Source organism: Oncorhynchus clarkii, chromosome 7 (genome assembly GCF_045791955.1).
Source record: "Oncorhynchus clarkii lewisi isolate Uvic-CL-2024 chromosome 7, UVic_Ocla_1.0, whole genome shotgun sequence".
Classification (NCBI taxonomy): Eukaryota; Metazoa; Chordata; class Actinopteri; order Salmoniformes; family Salmonidae; genus Oncorhynchus; species Oncorhynchus clarkii.
Window position 1 is genome coordinate 69,996,312 of NC_092153.1, and position 22,796 is coordinate 70,019,107.

The following is a 22,796-nucleotide window of genomic DNA, read 5'->3' on the forward strand; positions in this document are numbered from 1 at the left end:
CCGACAATGCAGTAATAACAAGTAATCTAACTAACAATTCCAAAACTACTGTCTTGTACACAGTGTAAGGGGATAAAGAATATGTACATAAGGATATATGAATGAGTGATGGTACAGAGCAGCATAGGCAAGATACAGTAGATGGTATCGAGTACAGTATGTACAAATGAGATGAGTATGTAAACAAAGTGGCATAGTTTAAAGTGGCTAGTGATACATGTATTACATAAGGATACAGTCGATGATATAGAGTACAGTATATACGTATGCATATGAGATGAATAATGTAGGGTAAGTAACATTATATAAGGTAGCATTGTTTAAAGTGGCTAGTGATATATTTACATCATTTCCCATCAATTCCCATTATTAAAGTGGCTGGAGTTGAGTCAGTGTCAGTGTGTTGGCAGCAGCCACTCAGTGTTAGTGGTGGCTGTTTAACAGTCTGATGGCCTTGAGATAGAAACTGTTTTTCAGTCTCTCGGTCCCAGCTTTGATGCACCTGTACTGACCTCGCCTTCTGGATGATAGCGGGGTGAACAGGCAGTGGCTCGGGTGGTTGATGTCCTTGATGATCTTTATGGCCTTCCTGTGACATCGGGTGGTGTAGGTGTCCTGGAGGGCAGGTAGTTTGCCCCCGGTGATGCGTTGTGCAGACCTCACTACCCTCTGGAGAGCCTTACGGTTGAGGGCGGTGCAGTTGCCATACCAGGCGGTGATACAGCCCGCCAGGATGCTCTCGATTGTGCATCTGTAGAAGTTTGTGAGTGCTTTTGGTGACAAGCCGAATTTCTTCAGCCTCCTGAGGTTGAAGAGGCGCTGCTGCGCCTTCTTCACGATGCTGTCTGTGTGAGTGGACCAATTCAGTTTGTCTGTGATGTGTATGCCGAGGAACTTAAAACTTGCTACCCTCTCCACTACTGTTCCATCGATGTGGATAGGGGGGTGTTCCCTCTGCTGTTTCCTGAAGTCCACAATCATCTCCTTAGTTTTGTTGACGTTGAGTGTGAGGTTATTTTCCTGACACCACACTCCGAGGGCCCTCACCTCCTCCCTGTAGGCCGTCTCGTCGTTGTTGGTAATCAAGCCTACCACTGTTGTGTCGTCCGCAAACTTGATGATTGAGTTGGAGGCGTGCGTGGCCACGCAGTCGTGGGTGAACAGGGAGTACAGGAGAAGGCTCAGAACGCACCCTTGTGGGGCCCCAGTGTTGAGGATCAGCGGGGAGGAGATGTTGTTGCCTACCCTCACCACCTGGGGGCGGCCCGTCAGGAAGTCCAGTACCCAGTTGCACAGGGCGGGGTCGAGACCCAGGGTCTCGAGCTTGATGACGAGCTTGGAGGGTACTATGGTGTTGAATGCCGAGCTGTAGTCGATGAACAGCATTCTCACATAGGTATTCCTCTTGTCCAGATGGGTTAGGGCAGTGTGCAGTGTGGTTGAGATTGCATCGTCTGTGGACCTATTTGGGCGGTAAGCAAATTGGAGTGGGTCTAGGGTGTCAGGTAGGGTGGAGGTGATATGGTCCTTGACTAGTCTCTCAAAGCACTTCATGATGACGGATGTGAGTGCTACGGGGCGGTAGTCGTTTAGCTCAGTTACCTTAGCTTTCTTGGGAACAGGAACAATGGTGGCCCTCTTGAAGCATGTGGGAACAGCAGACTGGTATAGGGATTGATTGAATATGTCCGTAAACACACCGGCCAGCTGGTCTGCGCATGCTCTGAGGGCGCGGCTGGGGATGCCGTCTGGGCCTGCAGCCTTGCGAGGGTTAACACGTTTAAATGTCTTACTCACCTCGGCTGCAGTGAAGGAGAGACCGCATGTTTTCGTTGCAGGCCGTGTCAGTGGCACTGTATTGTCCTCAAAGCGGGCAAAAAAGTTATTTAGTCTGCCTGGGAGCAAGACATCCTGGTCCGTGACTGGGCTGGATTTCTTCCTGTAGTCCGTGATTGACTGTAGACCCTGCCACATGCCTCTTGTGTCTGAGCCGTTGAATTGAGATTCTACTTTGTCTCTGTACTGGCGCTTAGCTTGTTTGATAGCCTTGCGGAGGGAATAGCTGCACTGTTTGTATTCGGTCATGTTACCAGACACCTTGCCCTGATTAAAAGCAGTGGTTCGTGCTTTCAGTTTCACACGAATGCTGCCATCAATCCACGGTTTCTGGTTAGGGAATGTTTTAATCGTTGCTATGGGAACGACATCTTCAACGCACGTTCTAATGAACTCGCACACCGAATCAGCGTATTCGTCAATGTTGTTATCTGACGCAATACGAAACATCTCCCAGTCCACGTGATGGAAGCAGTCTTGGAGTGTGGAGTCAGCTTGGTCGGACCAGCGTTGGACAGACCTCAGCGTGGGAGCCTCTTGTTTTAGTTTCTGTCTGTAGGCAGGGATCAACAAAATGGAGTCGTGGTCAGCTTTTCCGAAAGGGGGGCGGGGCAGGGCCTTATATGCGTCGCGGAAGTTAGAGTAACAATGATCCAAGGTCTTTCCTCCCCTGGTTGCGCAATCAATATGCTGATAAAATTTGGGGAGTCTTGTTTTCAGATTAGCCTTGTTAAAATCCCCAGCTACAATGAATGCAGCCTCCGGATAAATCGTTTCCAGTTTGCAGAGAGTTAAATAAAGTTTGTTCAGAGCCATCGATGTGTCTGCTTGGGGGGGGATATATACGGCTGTGATTATAATCGAAGAGAATTCTCTTGGTAGATAATGCGGTCTACATTTGATTGTGAGGAATTCTAAATCAGGTGAACAGAAGGATTTGAGTTCCTGTATGTTTCTTTCATCACATCATATTATAGTTTCATTCACAGTCAATGGCACAATCCATTCAGCTTTTACTGCATTGCATATTTCCACAAAATCAACAAAGAATTCTTCAGTCTCCTCCTTGATTGTGTGAACCTTTTTCTTTGCAGCCTCAGCTTTGCAGACTTTTGAGAAATTATTATTTTTCCCACAGTTGTTACATGATTTTCCATTTGTAGGGCAATTTTTTGGCTTGTGGATACATTTTCCACGTGTAGTGTTATGATTTCTTTCTTTTGCTTGTTTTTGTTTTGTAAGGTGTTTTGTAAGGCGTTATATATAAGGTGTTTTGTAAGGCGTTTTGTAAGGTGTTTTGTAAGGCGTTATGTGTGGTGCTCCTCTCTTTTTTATTGCATGCACTGATGTCTACGCAGCTCTTTAGCTTGTCGTCTGGTGGTTTCAGCTGCTCAACACATTCACTGCTTTATCCAAAGTTAACTGTTGCTCACGCAGCAATCTCTCCTTGAGTCCATTATCAAGTATGCCACAGACTATCCTGTCTTTCACCAGTGAGTCTTTCAGATTTTCAAATTCACACGTTTGGCTCAGTGTGTTCAGCTCAGCCAAATACGGGTTAAAACTAACTCCCTGTTTCTGATCATGAGAGAAACTTGTATCTCTCAAACATGACGTACAGGCTTGGTACAAAGTACTCCTCAAATTTAGCCATTTTTTATTTTTTATTTATTTTACCTTTATTTTACTAGGCAAGTCAGTTAAGAACAAATTCTTATTTTCAATGACGGCCTAGGAACAGTGGGTTAACTGCCTGTTCAGGGGCAGAACGACAGATTTGTACCTTGTCAGCTCGGGGGTTTGAACTTGCAACCTTCCGGTTACTAGTCCAACGCTCTAACCACTAGGCTACCCTGCCGCCCCTTAGCACAGTCAATGTCAAGTTTGCCTCTTCTAGCTGAAAGCTATTGTAAGTGTCCAATGCATCCTCTCCAATAACATGCAGAAAAATGGGAGCTTTCAATTTGTCATCATCTCCCCCTGCTCTACTGGATGCTAGGTATATATTGAATCTCTGCTTGAATCTCTGCTTGACGTGTCCGTGTCTGTGACGTGGCTGTATTTCTTTTTGTAGTCCGTAATTTCCTGGAGACCCTGCCACATATGTCTTGTGTCTGAGCCGTTGAATTGTGACTCCACCTTGTCCCTGTACTGGCATTTTGCTTCTTTGATTGCCTTGCGGAGGGAATAGCTACACTGTTTATATTCAGACATATTCCCAGACCTCTTTCCATGGTTAAATGTGGTGGATCACGCTTTCAGTTTTGCGCAAATTCCGCCATCCATCCATGGTTTCTGGTTTTAATAGTCACAGTGGGTACAACATCTCCAATGCACTTCTTCATAAATGCACTCACTGAGTCAGTGTATGTTGTTGTCTGAGGCTGACCGAAACATATTCCAGTCCGCGTGATCAAAACAATCTTGAAGCATGGCTTCCGATTGGTTGGACCAGAGTTGAATGGTTCTCATCACTGGTACATCATGTTTGAGTTTCTGCCTATAAAACGGAAGGAGCAAGATGGCGTCGTGGTCAGATTTTCCGAGGAGGTCGGGGGAGGGCTTTGTATGCATCGCGGAAGTTAGAGTAGCAGTGGTCAAAGGTATTGCGCGCGTATTCAATATGCTGGAAGAATTTCGGCAGACTTGTTCTCCAATTTGCTTTGTTAAAATCACAAGCTACAATAAAGGCAGCCTCAGGATGTATGGTTTCCAGTTTGCATATAGTCCAGTAAAGTTCCTTGAAGGCCGTCTTGGTGTGTCTGCTTGAGGGGGAATGTACACAGCTGTGACTAACTGACGAGAATTCTCTTGGTAGGTAAAATGGCTGGTACATGATTGTAAGGAATTCTAGATTGTGTGAGCAGAAGGACTTGAGTTCCGGTATGTTGTTATGATTACACCATGAGTCGTTAATCATAAAGCATACACCTCCGCCATTCCTTTTCCCAGAGAGGTGTTTATCTCTGTTGGTGTGATGCATGGAGAAGCCCGGTGGCTGAACCAATTTCGACAACATATCCCGAGAGAGCCATGTTTCAGTGAAACAGAGAATGTTACAATCTCTGATGTCTCTCTGGAAGGCAACCCTTGCTCGAATTTCGTATACCTTGTTGTCAAGAGACTGCACATTGGCTAGTAGTATACTCGGGAGCGGTGTACGATGTGCACGTCTATGGGGCCTTGCCAGGTGGCCACTTCGTCTGCTCCTTCTGCGGTGTTGTTGTTTTGGATCGCCTACTGGAATTAGCTCCATTGTCCTAGGTGATGGTTCGAACAGAGGATCCGCTTTGGGAAAGTTGTATTCTTGATCGTAATGTTGGTAAGTTGATGTTGCTCTTATATCCAATAGTTCTTCCCGGCTGTATGTAATAAGATTTCTTTGGGTAACAATGTAAGAAATAATACATAAAGAAAATACTGCATAGTTTCCTAAGAACTCGAAGCTCGAACCATCTCTGTCGGCGCCATGCTCTCTCACCACCTCCTACTGCATAGGAGTAGGAGGACTAAGTCTATCTATGACGGGAAACAGGTACAGTGTCAATTTCTCTTACTTCGGTATGTTGCTCATCAACTTGCTTGTCAACAGATCCCAATGCAGCCTCGCTCTCGCTGCTGCGGCTCGTTGCCATCGCTCTTGCAAGCTAGCATCTTTAACTACTCACGTCACTTGACTTGTGGTAGAAAGTTCAATTTTCGTCACAGAAATTTGCAGTTACTCCTTTCTTTTCTCTGTCTCATCATAGCGACTACCAATCTGACACCATGTTATGTTTGCTTCGTGTATAATGACAAACTGTGGGGTAGGTTTAACTACTTTTAATGAACATATACAGTTGAAGTTGGAAGTTTACATACACTTAGGTTGGAGTCATTACAACTTGTTTTTCAACTAATTTCTTGTTAACAAGCTATAGTTTTGGCAAGTCGGTTAGGACATCTACTTTGTGCATGACACAAGTAATTTTTACAACAATTGTTTACAGACTGTAACAATGTGCTGGATTCGTTGTCTGAGTCAGGCTCAAGACACAGGTTTGAGGAAAAACACAAAAGTCTTTACTCAAAATATTAATACAAAAAAATAAAAAATATCTCCAACAAGGAAACATCACGAGAACCCTCAACACACACGGTAACACAAAACAATCACGGACAAAACAGAAAGGTAGACGAGAGGTTAAATAAGGAACATAATAAGGGAATAGAAATCAGGTGTGCGTAATCAAGACAAAACAAAAGGAAAAAGGAAACATGGATCGGTGATGACTAGAAAGCCGGTAACTTCGACCGCCCGAACGAACAAGGAGAGGAGCCGACCTCAGCCGAAGTCGTGACACAGACAGATTATTTCACTTATAATTCACTGTATCACAATTCCAGTGCGTCAGAAGTTTACATACATTAAGTGCTTTTAATTAAACAGCTTGGAAAATTCCAGAAAATTTTGTCATGGCTTTAGAAGCTTCTGATAGGATAATTGACATAATTTGAGTCTACCTGTGGATGTATTTCAAGGCCTACCTTCAAACTCAATGCCTCTTTGCTTGACATCATGGAAAAATCAAAAGAAATCCTCCAAGACCTCAGAAAAAAAATTGTAGACCTCCACAAGTCTGGTTCATCCTTGGGAGCAATTTCCAAATGCCTGAAGGTACCACGTTCATCTGTACAAACAATAGTACGCAAGTATAAACACCATGGGACCCCGTAGCCGTCATACCGCTCAGGAAGGAGACTCATTCTGTCTCCTACAGATGAATGTACTTTGGTGCGAAAAGTGAAAATCAATCCCAGAACCATAGCAAAGAACCTTGTGAAGATGCTGGAGGAAACAGGTACAAATGTATCTATATCCACAGTAAAACGAGTCCTATATCGACATAACCTGAAAGGCCGCTGAGCAAGGAAGAAGCCACTGCTCAAAAACCACCAGAAAAAATCCAGACTACGGTTTGCAACTGCACATGAGGACAAAGATCGTACTCTTTGGAGAAGTGTCCTCTTGCCTGATGAAACAAAAATAGAATTGTTTGGCCATAATGACCATTGTTATGTTTGGAGGGAAAAGGGGGATGCTTGCAAGCCAAAGAACACCATCCCAACCGTGAAGCACTGGAGTGGCAGCATCATGTTGTGAGGGTGCTTTGGGCAGGAGGGACTGGTGCACTTCACAAAATAGATGGCATCAAGAGGTAGGAAAATTATGTGGATATATTGAAGCAACATCTCAAGACATCAGTCAGGAAGTACAACCTGACTCAGTTACACCAGCTCTGTCAGGAGGAATGGGCCAAAATTCACCCAACTTATTGTGGGAAGCTTGTGGAAGGCTACCCGAAACGTTTGACCAAAGTTAAACAATTTAAAGGCAATGCTACCAAATACTAATTGACTGTAATTGACTGTATGACAGTTTGTGCTGAAACTGCTATGGTGCACATTCCTGCAGTAAGCATGCCAATTGCACATTCCTGCAGTAAGCATGCCAATCTGGGGCATTGTGTTGTGTGACAAAACAGCTAGAGTGGTCATTTATTGTCCCCAGCACAAGGTACACCTGTGTAATGATCATGCTGTTTAATCAGCTTCTTGATATGCCACACCTGTCAGGTGGAGGGATTATATTGGAAAATGAGAAATACTCACTAAGAGGGATGTAAACAAATTTGCGTACACAATTTGAGAGAAAGAAGCTTTTTGTGCGTACAGGACATTTCTGGGATCTTTTATTTCAGCTCATGAAACATAGGGACAACACTTTAAATGTTGCATTCATATTTTTGTTCAGTGTATGAGTTCCTCAGGCACGTTGTGTTCTCACTGTATTGACATGCCCATTGACAATCCATCTAAGGACTTATGTTCCTGTATCCTTTTTTCAGAACCGAGACGGATTCATCAGAGTCCTTTTTAAGCTGACTCGTCCCGTGTCACTCCCACCCCCTTGGAAGGCGTCTTCACCACAGGAATCGGGGCAGCTGGATGGGGGAATGAAGTGCCGGACCTCTTTCTACCTCCCCAAAGATACAGCCAAACACCTGCACATAGGCTCCCGGACACAGGTACGAGAGGTCATAGAGGCCCTGCTCAACAAGTTCACTGTGGTGGACAAGCCGGCCAACTTCGCCCTGTTTGAGCGAAGTGAACATCAAAACCAGAGTGAGTGTCCATAGGCAATATAACCTAAATGCACTGTCATGAACGTGCTCAAATCATTTCACTTAATATGATACCAAACACAATGTATGAACATGTCCTTTCTCTCTCTCTCTTTCTTTCTTTCTCTTTCTCTCTCTCTCTTTCTTTCTCTTTCTCTCTCTCTTTCTCTCTCTCTTTCTCTTATTTATTTGCATGGGAAACATGTTTACATTGCCAAAATGTAAATAAACAATCAAAAATGAACAGTAAACATTAAACTCAAAAAAGTATCAAAGGAATAGAGACTGTTCAAAGGTCATATTATGGCTATGTATCTCTCTTTGTTTTACTTTTCTAGTATACCTCCTCTAAGCTGTCTGATGACGAGCGGCCGCTCCACCTGCGTCTGTGTGCCGGACCTAATGAGATAGTCCTCAGTCTGGTGTTGAAAGAGAATGAGACTGGGGAGGTCAATGTGAGTCATCTTCAAAACCATAGAAATAAAACATATTTCTATGTCCAAAAAATACACAAAGAGGGCTCTCATATGCGCAATACTGAAAATGAAGTGTATTGTAAAGTGTTGACAGAGTAATTACTCTGCTACGCTCTGGGCAGGGACAGGGTGAAGGAGGCAATGGCCAACATCACCACCCCAGGCTGATGTGATGTAATGGCATCATGGTGGAGAGGCATGCACACTATTGACCAGCAGCCACCAGGAGCATGGTACACAATATGCCATATGTTCAAACGTCTTTAGAGCTGTCCTTGATGTAGCAGATAGAGCACAGCACAACAACCTCTGCAGCTGTTGATGGCAACTACGGCCAAAGGGGGTTAGATCAATCATGAACATGTCCTTGAAACAGACTTTGGCCATGTTCGAGAGGATCAACATTGTAATGTATCATGGGTAAATTGTGACTGACGGACTGATCCACAAATAATAATGAGTCGTTATTTGTAGATGAGTTAGTCGGCAGTCGCCTGCCGACTAACTCAGCCCAGGGACATAGTAGTGTAAGCTAGGAGAGAAGGTAGAGATATTTAGAGCAAACATGTGGGCTACTACTATGGGTGTTGTGAGGCCTGGATTGGGCACTACTGTGAATGACTGGAAGAAGTTGTCTGAGGAGTGAGGACCGACGATAACGTCATTGGCTGGACACCCAGGAGATGTCCTGGTATGGACACGGCTTAACTGGAGAACTGGAGTTTTTCCACTGGGAAAATGTATTCTGCTGCTCAGATGTTGGGGGAGGTTGCAATAACTGAAGATTTAATTGTATTGAGCTGTTGTTACTCCAATAATTCCCCTTGTTAATAAAGGGATCATTGAATGCATCTGACATGCCAATCTGTTGTGGGCTTTCTCTAGATTTCTATCTTAGTTTAGGGACGTGTGATGAAACTTGACAACTGTTTTAGACCAGGGCTGTGTTCAGTAGGGCATACTGTAGCAAAAATGTATTTCAATCAAAAACAAAATGCTGTGTTCTTACAGGGACAGTTTAGGTCTCTCCCTGTTTAAAAAAAACATTTTCTTCCTACTGCACATGGCCCAGCTTTCTGGGAAGCCATTTGTCAAAATTACTCAGATAAATCCTTTAAACTTTTAATTAGCCAGTGTCATGCATGTTTTATTATGGGAATTACATATCTAAGGAAATAAATATATTTTGCAGTGTTCATATTTCCAATAATAAAAAGATAAGTCATTGAATATTTATTTTGTTATCAGTGTTGTTACTTTGACTTAACGTTACATCACCCACTTTAGAGTAGACTATTTTGCTTATCTGGTCTCTTTCCTCATCTCCTTTCCTTCCCAACAAGGAAAGTAATAAATAAAAAAAAGACTGGAAGTGACGCAGGTTCCCTCCATTTGACGGAAGTGAGGGAGAGGCTGAAAGCTGTGTCTAGCTTTTTCAACGTGAGAGAGCTGTTTGTGTTTTGAAGGCATTCGTCGTCAAAGGATGTTACCACTTCCTAGATTTCAATCGACATCACGCTGAAATTACTCTGGGTATGGCGTTAGTGAATGCGCTTTCAAGCATGTAACAATCAAATGGAAACGTGACAGCACGTATGGCGTTTTGTAGCTAGCTATCTGATATTCTGAAGGGCCTTAGCTACGACTAGCATATCACCGCCTCACACGCTGGAATGTTCTGCCAAGCTCAATACTTCAACCTGTTTCAGATATGACATGCTGCTATTTAACAGGAAAGTTATGTGAGTTGTCGGCTAGATAGCTACGGATGATGACAGGACGTCGTTGGTGTAAACAGCTCGCTAACAGCTAGCTAAGCTATATTGGTTTGGGAAACTGACGCCAGCCTCAAATCCACCATGCTCGTTTGCTATGTTTTAAAAAAAATAAACTGGGTGGTTCGAGGCCTGAATGCTGATCGGCCGTGGTATATTTAAGCAATAAGGCACGAGGGTGTGTGTTTATATGGCCAATATACCACGGCTAACGGTTGTTCTGAATCACGACCCAACACGGAATGCCTGGATACAGCGCTTAGCCGTGGTATGTTGGCCATATACCACATACCCCCAAGGTGCCTTATTGCTATTATAAATTGTTAACAAACGTAATTAGAACAGTAAAAATACATGTTGTCATGCCCGTGGTCTACGGTCTGATAACCCATGGCTGTCAGCCAATTAGCATTCAGAGCTGAACCACCAAGTTTATAATTAAGCTATAATGACCGAGAAGCTGGTGTTTGGAGGTTATATTGGCATGGGGTGTTAGGGACGAGACAAAGTATTTTATGCAACGGGTTAGCAACATATTCAAATAATGATTGACATGTTCATGTTACTTTGATTAACTTATTCATACTCTTTCATCCTTCCACAAGCTATAGTCCTGACAATTTGTGTTGCTATCCAAGCTGGCTGGCTGGTCTTTCGTTCTATCAGTTCGGTTGCCAAAGACGCGACCCAGTCATTCAGTATTTTTGTACTGTATCTATGGACGCGACCCAGTCTTTCGTTCTAAATGTTCCATTACCATACTGGCTGGCAACGTTCTTATCCCTTGCTTGCTGGCTAGCCAACCATGGCTAACTTAGTCACTGCATTTGTTTAAGCAGCTTTCTAGTGACATTTATTTGGCTACATCCATAACAATGAGCAAATGAGACGTGATTTCGCCTGGCATAGAAAATGTGCTCTCTCTTCACGTCACTGTTGTTGATAGGAGCTAGCAAACAACACAATCACTTCAAACTGAAGCTGGAAAGTGTAAACAGTATTTTGTTAAGTTGTAGCTTTTTTCAATTGACATTTCTTTGTAATAACAATACCATCTGATTCATGATTTCTACTGGCTGAGAAAGGCTGTATCTCATCCCGACTCTTGACATTCCCATTACAATGGGAAAGCTGGGACTCCCAATCACATCCGGTTGTGATACAGCCTGGAATCGAACCAGGATCTGTAGTGATGCTTCTAGCACTGAGATGCAGTGCCTTAAACTGCTGCGCCACTCAGGAGCCCATAAATGTGAGAATGTCTAGACGCTTTTTATAGTGGAGATCAACTTTATATATTGCCCGGCTGGGTTGATGAAACAGTGGATTGCGTAGTCACATGGAATGGGTATGAGTAAATGGGCATTTTAACGTCAGATTTAGCCGGTGGTAATTTGTGGAATAGACACCGGATGGAAAGCGGTTTTAACCAATTAGCATTCAGGTTTAGAAGCACCTGTTGTATAACAGACCGTATACCACGGGCATGACATTTATTTTTACTGTTCTAATTTCGTTGGCAACCAGTTTATAATAGCAATAAAGCACCTTGGGGGTCTGTGGTATATGGGATATATACCACGGCTAAGGACTGTATCCAGGCACTCCGTGTTGCGTTGTGATCTTGAACAGCCCTTAGTCATGGTATAATGGCCACATACCACACCCCATCTGGGCCTTATTGCTTGAGTATAGAATACTAGATGAAAGACCACTAACTCATGCTAAATAGTCACAAATGGCTAGCTAGCTAGCAAAAGATGTCAACATAGCTAAGACTGCAGGTAATGTGGTCTCTCGCAAAACCAGCAGCTGCCAGGGAAATGTTTGTCACCATTCATCCATATCTAGCTTCTAGTAACTTCCTTTCTCTGTAATTCCTTTAGATTCTAGCTAGCTACTGTCTTCTACTTGATTAACAACGTCCCTATCTCGAACTGTCAACACCTTCATCGAGCACCAACTAGCTACATCTCCTGGGTGCAGTCTGGCCAAGAAAATAATGTCCTACAGTTGAAGATGGGAGGTAGTGGCTCCAAAACCAAGGGTTATTGGCCTTTTGCTGGTTCAGGCAGTGTTGATGGTGATCCAACCAAAGAGGGAGTCGACGAACAGTCGCTGGCGAGGCTCCGAAGTTTCCAAAGGGCGACGCCCTTCGTGTTTACCAGACAAAGGTAAATACAGCATCATAAGTACCTATAGTGCATTTGGAAAGTATTCAGACCCCTTGACTTTTTCCACATTTTGTTACGTTAGACGTATTCTAAAATAGATTTTGTTCAAATTCCCTCAATCTACACACACAATACCCCATATGACAAAGAATAACAGGGTTTTAGAAATTGTAGCATACCCCGTCTTCTTGGGTATGACTCTACAAGCTTGGCACACCAGTATTGGGGGTGTTTCTCCTATTCTTCTCTGCAGATCCTCTCAAGCTCTGTCAGGTTGGATGGTGAGCGTCGCTGTGCAGCTATTTTCAGGTCTCTGAGACTTGTCCCGAAGCCACTCCTGCGTTGTCTTGGCTGTGTGCTTAGGGTCGTTATCCTGTTTGAAGGTGAACCTTCGCCCCAGTCTGAGTTCCTGAGCGCTCTGGAGCAGGTTTTCACCAAGGATCTCTCTCTGTACTTTGCTCCGATCATCTTTCCCTCGATCCTGACTAGTCTCCCAGTCCTTGCCGTTGAAAAGTGTGCAAAGCTGCCATTAAGGCTATTTGAAGAATCTCAAAAACAAATCAAAATGTAATTTATACAACACTTTTTTGGTTACTAAATGATTCCATGTGTTATTTCATAGTTTTGATGTCTTCACTATTATTCAACAATGTAGAAAAAAAAGAAAAACCCTTGAATGAGTAGGTGTTCTAAAACAGGTAGTGTATCTGTGGAGAACACCTAGTCTGATTAATCACGCTGTAACACAATTAATTGGTATATACAGCCTCAAACTAATGCTTGCAAAATAATTAAAATGTTCCTTACAAGAAAGAATGTTGAATAAAATTACATTTTAAACTTACTCTACTGGTTGTCTGTGTGGTTTGATCTTCAGCTGCTTGAAATTTGACCAAATATCTACAGGAAAGTATTGTTTACTCAACTTTTTAGAGAGCCAGTAGGTGTATGGTTCGGTTCAGCACCAAAGTAAAGTTTGTTTTATGTTGGATATTTGGTTTTCTCTTGTCAATAGCTATTGAACCAAGCATGCCATGACAATGAACATTTATATATTCTGAATTGGGAGGATGGAGAACAATTGAAATTGGCATACAAAAAAGGTGTCTATTTGTTCTCCATCCTCCCCTAATTCAGACTGTACAACTGTTCATTGTCATGGAATGCTTGGTTCAATAGCTATTGATGAGAGAACAGAATATTGAATATAAAACAAACTTTTCTTGGTACTGAACCAAATCAACCCGGCTCTCTAAAAAGTTGTGATAAGCAATACTTTCCTGTGGATATTTTGTAAAAAATTTAGAGCAGCTTGCGGATAAACCTCACAATTGGTAGAGTGAGTTTAAATGATATTATATTCAACATTCTGGCTTGTAAGGAACATTTACACGATTTTGCAGGAATTAGTCCAAGGCTGTATATACCAATTAATTGTGTATTACAGCCTGATTAATCAGACTAGACCACACCCAGCAGTAACCCTTATGTCTTATCTGCTTTCAGCTCCCTGTACTTTGACGAGGATGGAGACCTGGCCCACGAGTTCTATGAGGAGACGGTTGTGACGAAGAACGGCCGCAAGAGGGCCAAACTGAAGAAGATCCAGAAAAACCTCATACCTCAGGTAACGGCCCCCTCTGTCAGGTAACGGCCCCCTCTGTCAGGTAACGGCCCCCTCTGTCAGGTAACGGCCCCCATTTGGAATACAACATTCAGGGGTGTATTTGCTAGTAACCAAAAGGGTGAAATAGGGAAGTTCCTGTTTGCTTCCAATCAGAATTTCTCCAATAGAAACTCTATTGGACACCCCCCTAGTATGCATGATGAAAATTGTCCCACCCCCAGACCAGTATATCCAATATGGCGAAATCCAATATCCTGATCTCACATCTGAATGTTTAGGTAACTAATGAATGATCATGTGCTTTAGTTTTAGTTGTGTTCATCATTCTGTCTCTTTTGTTTTTTTTTTCCATATAGGGAACCATAAAGCTGGAGCACCCCTGCATCCATGTGGATTTCCCTGTCGTTCTCTGTGAGGTTTGATGAAGCCTGGAGCCACGTTTTGAGACCAGACTCAGACTAGTCAATGTGTCAACTCCGTCCCCCTGTTTCCCTCTCCACCTGTACTTTACCCTGAAGCCCTCTAAACCACGTGGTCTCCCTGTGATGTTTGGCCGGAGCCCTGACCTGTGACGATAGACAGGCTGTCTAAACACATGATTGTGTTGAGCCCCTGCATGTGGACTCTGTAAAGTGTGGCTTGTGTGAAGTCACGTTACACAAAGTAGTACCTGGCCACTTACGGAGACCGTCGATGATCTGTGAAACACGTCAGTTAAGATGGCTGAAGACATAATTATTGCTCACGTTACCCTCAACCTATTCAATATATACAGTATGTGTGTTAGTGGATATGGAATGAAGTGTGACAACAGCTTGTCTGCCTGTCTCACAGCAGCAGTGTGCTCTGGTAGGAGGATCCATTGTACTTTGTAAGAAGAATGTAATGGGACAATTTGAGTTGAACCATGGGCTGTTAAGTAGAGTCTCTCAAAATAGGCCGGCAATCCTATATCTTTAAACCCTGCCCTAGAGAGTTAATTTACCATCTGTACGCATTAAGGGGTGAGATTTTCCGATACCTGTTCAGTCTTCAGAGCTTCCAGAGTAATGATAGGGCTTCAGCTATTAGGGCCATATCATGAGGTTAGAGATATAGGAATATTTAATGCACATTTTATGTTTACAAGTAAAACAAAAAAAACATCATGGCTTGATATAATTTCCACCATGCACAGTCATGTGAAATCCATGGCTCTGCTTCTCATTTCCCCATGATGGAGCTAGACAATTGGTGGCCAATGTGATCTAAGCTTATCTTAATGTGACGTGTTGTAATGTTTGACTGGCTGTGGTGATCATGGTGTCAAGACCAGGGCTTTATGAAATGTTTGAGTATGGGCTGATCTAGAATCAGTTTTAACCTTTGAGATCATCATAGTGAATCACATTGACATTAAAGGGATGGGGGACGGGCTGGGGTCTGATCCTAGCTCGGCAATCCTACTGAATAGCTTTTTTTTTTTTTTGCACGGGCCCAGGCCTCAGACACATGTACAGAGAAGCACGAACTTTAGTCCCCCTGGGAAAGTCCTCTGTTCCTTCACTGCTTTAGCGCGATACATTTCACTGTTAATTTATTTTAACTGTTATAATGGCATTATTTTTAATTACAACTCAAAATGTATCCAGTTGGGTCGTGGTCCCTTTGTCTTCTACATACCATTACACAAACTGATGTCTCCCTCTTTCAACTGTGGAATTTCTGTGTTCTCTTCTCCCCATATCTGTGTTCATGGATAGTGTTATGGAATAGGTTACTTAGTTTAGACAGCTCACTTCCACACTCCATACCCCCGCCAGGGGGCAGCAGCAACCTTGTCCAGGTGTTGAGCCTGGTTGATAAGCACATCAGGTGCTGCCAATTCAGTTGGTCAATAGTCAGTGTCCCAGATTGAGAGCCATGAGGCTGCTGGGTTGGTTTGGTGGCCATGAAGCCTTTCGTTTTGATGTTGTCTCTTTAGTTTAGGTATGCCTGTTTGTAGTTTTTTATACATTTGTTTCCGTCACCATCTGAACATAATAATCCGCTTGGGCTCGCCAACCCAAAGGAGTCAAGTCAGAGCTGGACCTAAGGCAAGGTTGCTGTCTCCCTGGGCACATGTGCACCCAACACGGTCCTCAAACACTGATTTCTCATACAATGAACAAAAATAAACCCAACAAGTGTTGGTCCCATGTTTCATGAGTTTAAATAAAAAATCCCCAAAAAGCTTATTTATTTTGTTCTGTGCACAAATGTGAGCATTTCTCCTTTGCCAAGATAATCTAACCACCTGACAGGTGTGGCATTTAAAGAAGCTGACTAAACAGCATGATCATTACACAGGTGCACCTTGTGCTGGGGGCAAAAGGTCACTTTAAAATGTGCAGGTTTGTCACAACACAATGCCAATGATGAAATGTTCATTTCTCTACCATGAGCTGCCTCCACTGTCGTAATAGAGAATTTGGCAGTACTCCCAAACAGCCTTCCAAACAGCAGACCACGTGGAGCCTTCTAATGTAAATGTCTCTATTGTAAATAGAAGGCTCTGTACATGACTGTGCTTGAGTTCTGGGCACAGATGACTCCTGCAGTGTCAAGCCATATTATAAAAAATCATTTTACACTGTTAGGAAAGTGATTGGGCATGTTTGACATTGCAGCCGATGTGATGCATTTTCAGTCAATTGTGACTGAATGATCTACAAATAATATTGAGTAATTATTTATGATGCAAGGTTATTTGTAGATCAGTCAGTCAGCAGTCTCATGCAAGGCTGGCTGCAGTTTCGAACAAGCCCAGTAACTCATTGTTTGACAACCAGGGTGGTACAGTGTCTGGGAGGATAGGATGGAGTTCAGCAATCATGTGAGGGTGTGTTTCTACATATTATAAATAACTTCTAAAGTGGTCCTTCCGCTCTGTCACTATTCTAGGTTTGTTTGTGTGTGTGTGTGTGTGTGTGTGTGTGTGTGTGTGTGTGTGTGTGTGTGTGTGTGTGTGTGTGTGTGTGTGTGTGTGTGTGTGTGTGTGTGTTTTGCACATAGCATGCCGTTCTGTTGTAAATTGTGTTTGTCTGATTGCTAGCAGATGACCCACAGTACTTACACTGTGACTTCATTAAACTTCAGAGTAGTGGATAGATGCCACAGACACTGCTTCTGCTGCAGTTTCTATACCACTGATCTGAGCATGTGTCGTCTGGAGAACACTACTTGAAAAGTTGTAATTGTCATCCACTAAATTGTGTCTATGAAAAGTGAATTGTAGATATTGCATATAACTTTGTTTCACTAAGATCACTAAAGGCACTACTTCAAACATTATTTCACTACAGAGGTTAACATTAGATCTGGTTGACAGGCTTGAGAGACATTGTTTTGCGTCTCACATTATAAAACTATTGAAGGCTGTGAAGCTCTGTGTTCACACGAGTGTGAGTCTGTGTGTGCCCTTGACCTTGGCGCATTTGGCAGCTGTAGATTGCTCCCAGGGCAATACCACTATGTTCAGCAACAGCATGTGGCATGTCCTTGGCCCTGGTGTCACAATAGCGGGTACTCTGCTGATGTGCGGTCAACTTTGTCACGCTGTAGTTGCAGCCACAGTCCACCAATGTTGTTATGGAAGGCGTCTTCCTGTCCCCCGTCCTCTCTGGGTCTGGACATTCTAAGAGGGGAAATTAAAACCTGGGAAGGATGTCACTGACGTATACACAGAGTGGAGGAAACAACCCCAACTACACTCCTAGAAAAAAGGCTTCCAAAAGGGTTCTTCAGCTGTCTCCATAGGACAACCATTTTTGGTTCCAGGTAAAAACCCTTTTGGGTTCAATCTAGAACCCTCTGTGGAAAGGGTTTTATATGAAACCAAAAATAATTATTCTAAGGGTTTTCTTATGGGGCAAACCAAAGAACCCTTTTAGGTTCTAGATAGCACCTTTTTTTCTAAGAGTGTACTGCACAGGAAACAGCAGAGGCCAACTCCCACCAGGGGTGTTTGAGTAAGTATACTGGTCGGTGTGTTGGTGTTCGTGGGGCTACCTTTCACTCATACCTTTTCCTATTTATTACTCATGAGGAAGGTGGGTCGTTCCACCTTCAAAAACCACAAGAAAGAGTTTTTCTACGGCCACATCTCAGATTGTTCTGAAAGTGTTTCTGTTGTTAGAAACAGTTAAGATTAGCATTTCTGCAACATTATTTTGTTGAACATTTTCTGAGAAAATAAGTTGATTGCACCCAAATATGCCATTTTAATTTAACCTAACATCCGGTTTGGACCAAGCTTTTTTCTAACAGTGAGGAGGAATCCAGAGAAATTGACAAAAGCCACCCAGGGTCATTGAAGTTGTTAGGTTTATGTCCCATTCTACATCCTACATCACCTAACAGCAGAAACAGCACCATCTAGTCAGACCTGGTAATATCAGTATGTAGGATGGGACATAACTTCAATAACACATTTTTCTGAACAGGGCGGGAAAAAATGTACCAAATTCACTGAGAATACATTACATGAATAACAAATTCTCAGAGCCGCAGCTGCATACTAATTCTCCGACATAGAGAACTGATATTGTATACTCATTGTTAGGGTAGTATTGGTGTGGGTGGCTTTCGACAATTTCTTTGAATTCTTCATGTCTTACTCACTGTTAGAATTGGATGTTAGGTACTTTATTTATTGAATATTATATTTCTCATATAAATGAAAATGGCCAATTTGTGTGCAATCAATTAGCTTAATTTCTCAGAGATCAAACTATATTTCAACAAAATAATGTTGCAGGAATGCTAATCTGTTTCTAACTACAGAAATGATTTCAGAACCATCTGAGATGGTGGGTGTCATGGCTTGTTGATATGACATGGAATGACTCAGGTGTCTTTTAGCACCCTGTTCTTTGCCCATCTGAAAGTGTATGTTGAGTGTGTTTGTTTGTCCTGCAAAGAAGTCTGTGTTATTGTCTGCTTAGAGGATAAAAGAATGCTGTGTCATGGTCCACTTCACTTTATTGCTTTTATACAAGGTTTTGTTCTTGTCTTTTCAGCCTTCAAAAAACTCTGCTGTGAGTCGCTGTGTGCACTGCGTCACAGGAGGGAGATTAAACAACGGTTAATAGTTTGTTTTATCTCTGTACTTTTACACAAAGCTACCATAATATTCCAGAGGTTTGGTGAAGGGCTATGCACAGGTGAGATGGAAAGTTTTTTTTTTTTTGGTAGGTTGTGTTCTGAACTTCATAATCTTTCTTTGGGGCTTTCAAGAAACCCCAAATTCTCTTTGGGTCCAAAGAAAAGGGACAATGAGTGTCTTATTTGTTCACGTTGGCTTTTATACAAGCATATTGTTTTTATTTCACATATTGTAGGCCTTATTGTGGCAGTCTCAGAGTATTTATGAGGAAACTCAATGCCCATTCCCTCTGGAGGACATTTTTCTTTCAGTTTAGGGAAAGAACAAGTATTAGTAGAAGAAGAGCTCTTTCTAGCATCACACTTCAAGAAGGGAACCATTATTTTTTCTGTCCCTGGCTGTCATATAGCAAGGCGCTCACTTCAAAATGTTTTGCATAGTACTTATTGTAATTGTCATTTCAAAGATTTTTGCTTAATATTGCAATTAGTGAATTACCATGAAACATGTTTGTGGGTGGGACTGGAGCCAACCAAACTGTAAACAAATGTAAACACATCAGAAAGCCAAAGGATAGGAAAGAAAACGAAAGCCAAAGAAAGACTAGAAGCTATTTGGAAAGCCAATGATTCAAGGAGCCATTTTCCACATCCTGGTGTGGCTTTTCTGTTATCCCTGGCCATCTCGTATGTCCTAACAGACCTGTGGTTTTATGGGGATGTAGATTAATGCAGGGTCAAAGGTGACATTCTCCCTGCTGGACAGTCAGACCGGAGTCTTTGAACCGGCCCTGTCTCGTCTCGAGTTACCTCTTCAGAGTTGGGAATTCTAAACTGTTACATTGTGCATGAGCGGAATGCAAACCATTTTGATTGGAGGCATCCGAAGGCTCTTCCCAGTTATATCCTATAGTTATGTAATGTGAAATATGATGGTGGCAAGGAAAAGGATAATTACTACCATCACTAGCAGTAGCTACACATCCATAACACAAGCTGAAAGTCTGTACCAAGATAGCCTTGACTCCAGTCGTTCTATGTCTATCCATAGAAACAAACTAGAATATTGTGTGATGTCTGGTAGCACGAGACTAGTACAAAGTTCCTGCTAAACCCTACATATATTTCAGACTGAGTAACCTGATGAAGGTCAGAACTTGATGATCATAGTTAACATAGTTAATACTGTGATTGTTACCCTAATTTTACCCTTATCCATCTCACTTCAGCACCAACCCCACTAACTGGCACTAATGATTATTCACAAGCCTAGCTTCTTAGTTTAGTGACTGTTATTGGCTTTGATCTATGACCTTGCTTTTGCCCAGCGTATAAAAGCAGCTTTTGTTTCTGCCTATACAGGGACACACTAAGGACAGTGTCTATCACGCAATGAGAAAGTGTCTATTATATAGGGCTCAACACAATGCAGCACAAAGTGGCAATGTTCCTACCACAGAGGTATTTTGTGTCAACAGTCACCCAAAATACCCAATGCAAAGAACAGTATGTACATTCATGCTCATTTGAATGTACTTTCAACAGCATTTAAAGTGCTGATTAGACTAAAAACTATGGGTGGCAGGAGACGTTTCACGCTAGCCCCAAGCGTTATCGTGTGTGTGTGCGTGTGTGTGTGACCCCAGGCATACCCTTTCCCCCAGTACAGGGTCAGAATTAACTTTATACCCTGAGCAGGACAATAGCTGGACAATGGGAGACACTTGAGGTCATACTGCAGTCAAATGATCAGTGACAAAAACAAAGGAAACCCCTGGCTTCGACACTAAACCCTAACATGTGCCTTATCTCTCTCTCTCTCTCTCTCTCTCTCTCTCTCTCTCTCTCTCTCTCTCTCTCTCTCTCTCTCTCTCTCTCTCTCTCTCTCTCTCTCTCTCTCTCACACACACACACACACACACACACACACACACACACACACACACACACACACACACACACACACACACACACACACACACACACACACACACACACACACACACACACACACACACACACACACAGGATTTTTGTAGGGTTTGGGCATTGTCTTCTAATAATTAGTCTAGTAAAATAAGTAATATTCATGCCTCAGAATTGATACCTAGTATAATACCTGATCCAACAACCTGTCAGTTTACCATTAAATTAAGGGATAGGGCGGAATTGACTCTTATGAGCATGAGAGGGAAGGAAGTACCTTCTGCTTTGTTTGAGCCCTAAGTCTAACTAAACCTAACCTTGGTGAGAGGGGTGAGTTATATTTTATTGAGTTCATGAGCCTGATGTCTATTTGGCATGGCTGCATGGGCGGGACAGAGGTGGGGTCTGTCAGAGGTTGAAATAAGATGTAAGGCTGGATCTCTGCATTTAACTACTGACACACTCAAAGGATTGCCAATGCAGGGGGACCCAGGACACTTTAGCCAACATTATAGTGGGGAAAGAAACTGGTCTGTACAACACATCCAGTCCTCTTCGGTGGATTTGCAAGGAAAAGGAGTCTAGCCTCTGTTGGGTAAGTGGGAAAAACTTCAGAGACCGATTTATTCAACATTTGACTATAACATATTTGTCTGCATTCCTTTTTTTTTTACTCCATTTCTTACTATGCATGTATCCATCATCTAAAAGTCATGTGCTCTATTCCTGAATCAATTAACCAAGGTTGATTACCAGTTGCATTTCAGACACCATTTCTCATTGTCTGCTTGTCACGCCCTGACCTTAGAGATCCTTATTATTCTCTATGTTTGGTTAGGTCAGGGTGTGACTCTGGTGGGAAAATATATGTTTTCTATTTCTTTGTGTTTTTGGCTGAGTATGGTTCCCAATCTATCGTTGTCTCTGATTGGGGATCATATATAAGTTGTCATTTTTCTTTGGGGTTTTGTGGGATCTTGTTTTCTGTATAGTTTATTTTGCCTTACAGAATTGTGCACTTTCGTTTTTGTCTTTGTTTGTTGCTTTAGACACAACTAGCTTTTGTGTTCGGTTTATTAGGTCATTTTAATTTGATAATATTCCAATTTACTCTAACATCTATTTTCATGTGTTTTCAGCTTCTTCATAGTTGTTTCATGTGTGTAGTCTATGCATAGGAGATTATTGTCTAAAAGTTGTGAGTTTTGTTAGCATGCTATCAATTAGGGAGTGTAGCATAAAACAAATCCACCCCTAAACTTCCCCGCTAGAGAGTTTCTTCCTTGGATAACTACTTCAAACTACAAAACACATTTTCACAACATCTTTGTCATTCCTCTCTGCACTGCACTGCCCTCCTCTCAAAAAACACTCTGTCAAATCCCCTCTGGTTTGCTGAATGATTTGTTCCTGTCAAGTAGATTCCTGTCTGGATTTCACAACAGTGGACCCTAGGCCAGACTTCAAAGCACCACACATCTGTGCCTGTAGCTGCCTAGCTGTGTGTGGGTGGCATACTAAGGCACTGATTGCATTGCTGTAAATGCACTCTACTGTGGTCAATCATTCAATCAAACTTTATTTGTCACATGCGCCGAATACAACAAGTGTAGACTTTACCATGAAATGCGTACTTACAAGTCCTTAAACAACAGTGCAGTTCAAGAAGAGTTAAGAAAATATTTACCAAGTAG

The 22,796-nt window shown here is 42.6% G+C and overlaps 2 protein-coding genes across 2 annotated transcripts in view; both read left to right on the top strand.

Annotated features, from left to right (window-relative positions):
* The window catches only part of LOC139414426 (ras association domain-containing protein 1-like), a 31,134-nt gene extending 21,422 nt beyond the window's left edge, over positions 1 to 9,712 (top strand). The window contains exons 2-3 of the mRNA XM_071162338.1: positions 7,725 to 8,001; positions 8,339 to 9,712. Of these exons, the coding sequence (XP_071018439.1) occupies positions 7,725 to 7,756 (32 nt within the window). The 3' untranslated portion in view covers positions 7,757 to 8,001; positions 8,339 to 9,712. The remainder of the gene's footprint in view (positions 1 to 7,724; positions 8,002 to 8,338) is intronic.
* Positions 9,713 to 9,839: 127 nt separating this feature from the next.
* LOC139413774 (tumor suppressor candidate 2-like) lies at positions 9,840 to 16,264 on the top strand. Its single transcript, XM_071161514.1, has 4 exons — positions 9,840 to 10,009; positions 12,138 to 12,425; positions 13,932 to 14,052; positions 14,409 to 16,264. Exons 2-4 carry the CDS (start codon positions 12,271 to 12,273, stop codon positions 14,472 to 14,474), a joined length of 342 nt encoding a protein of 113 aa, XP_071017615.1. The 5' UTR covers positions 9,840 to 10,009; positions 12,138 to 12,270; the 3' UTR covers positions 14,475 to 16,264.
* The last annotated feature ends 6,532 nt before the right edge of the window (positions 16,265 to 22,796 follow it).

Bases quoted from the DNA above. Each gene is read 5' to 3' on its own strand.
- LOC139413774 (XM_071161514.1), top strand. From the start codon at position 12,271: ATGGGAGGTAGTGGCTCCAAAACCAAGGGTTATTGGCCTTTTGCTGGT. The intron at 12,426-13,931 runs GTAAATACAGCA...ATCTGCTTTCAG, and splicing joins TTCGTGTTTACCAGACAAAG to CTCCCTGTACTTTGACGAGG. The intron at 14,053-14,408 runs GTAACGGCCCCC...TTTTCCATATAG, and splicing joins AGAAAAACCTCATACCTCAG to GGAACCATAAAGCTGGAGCA.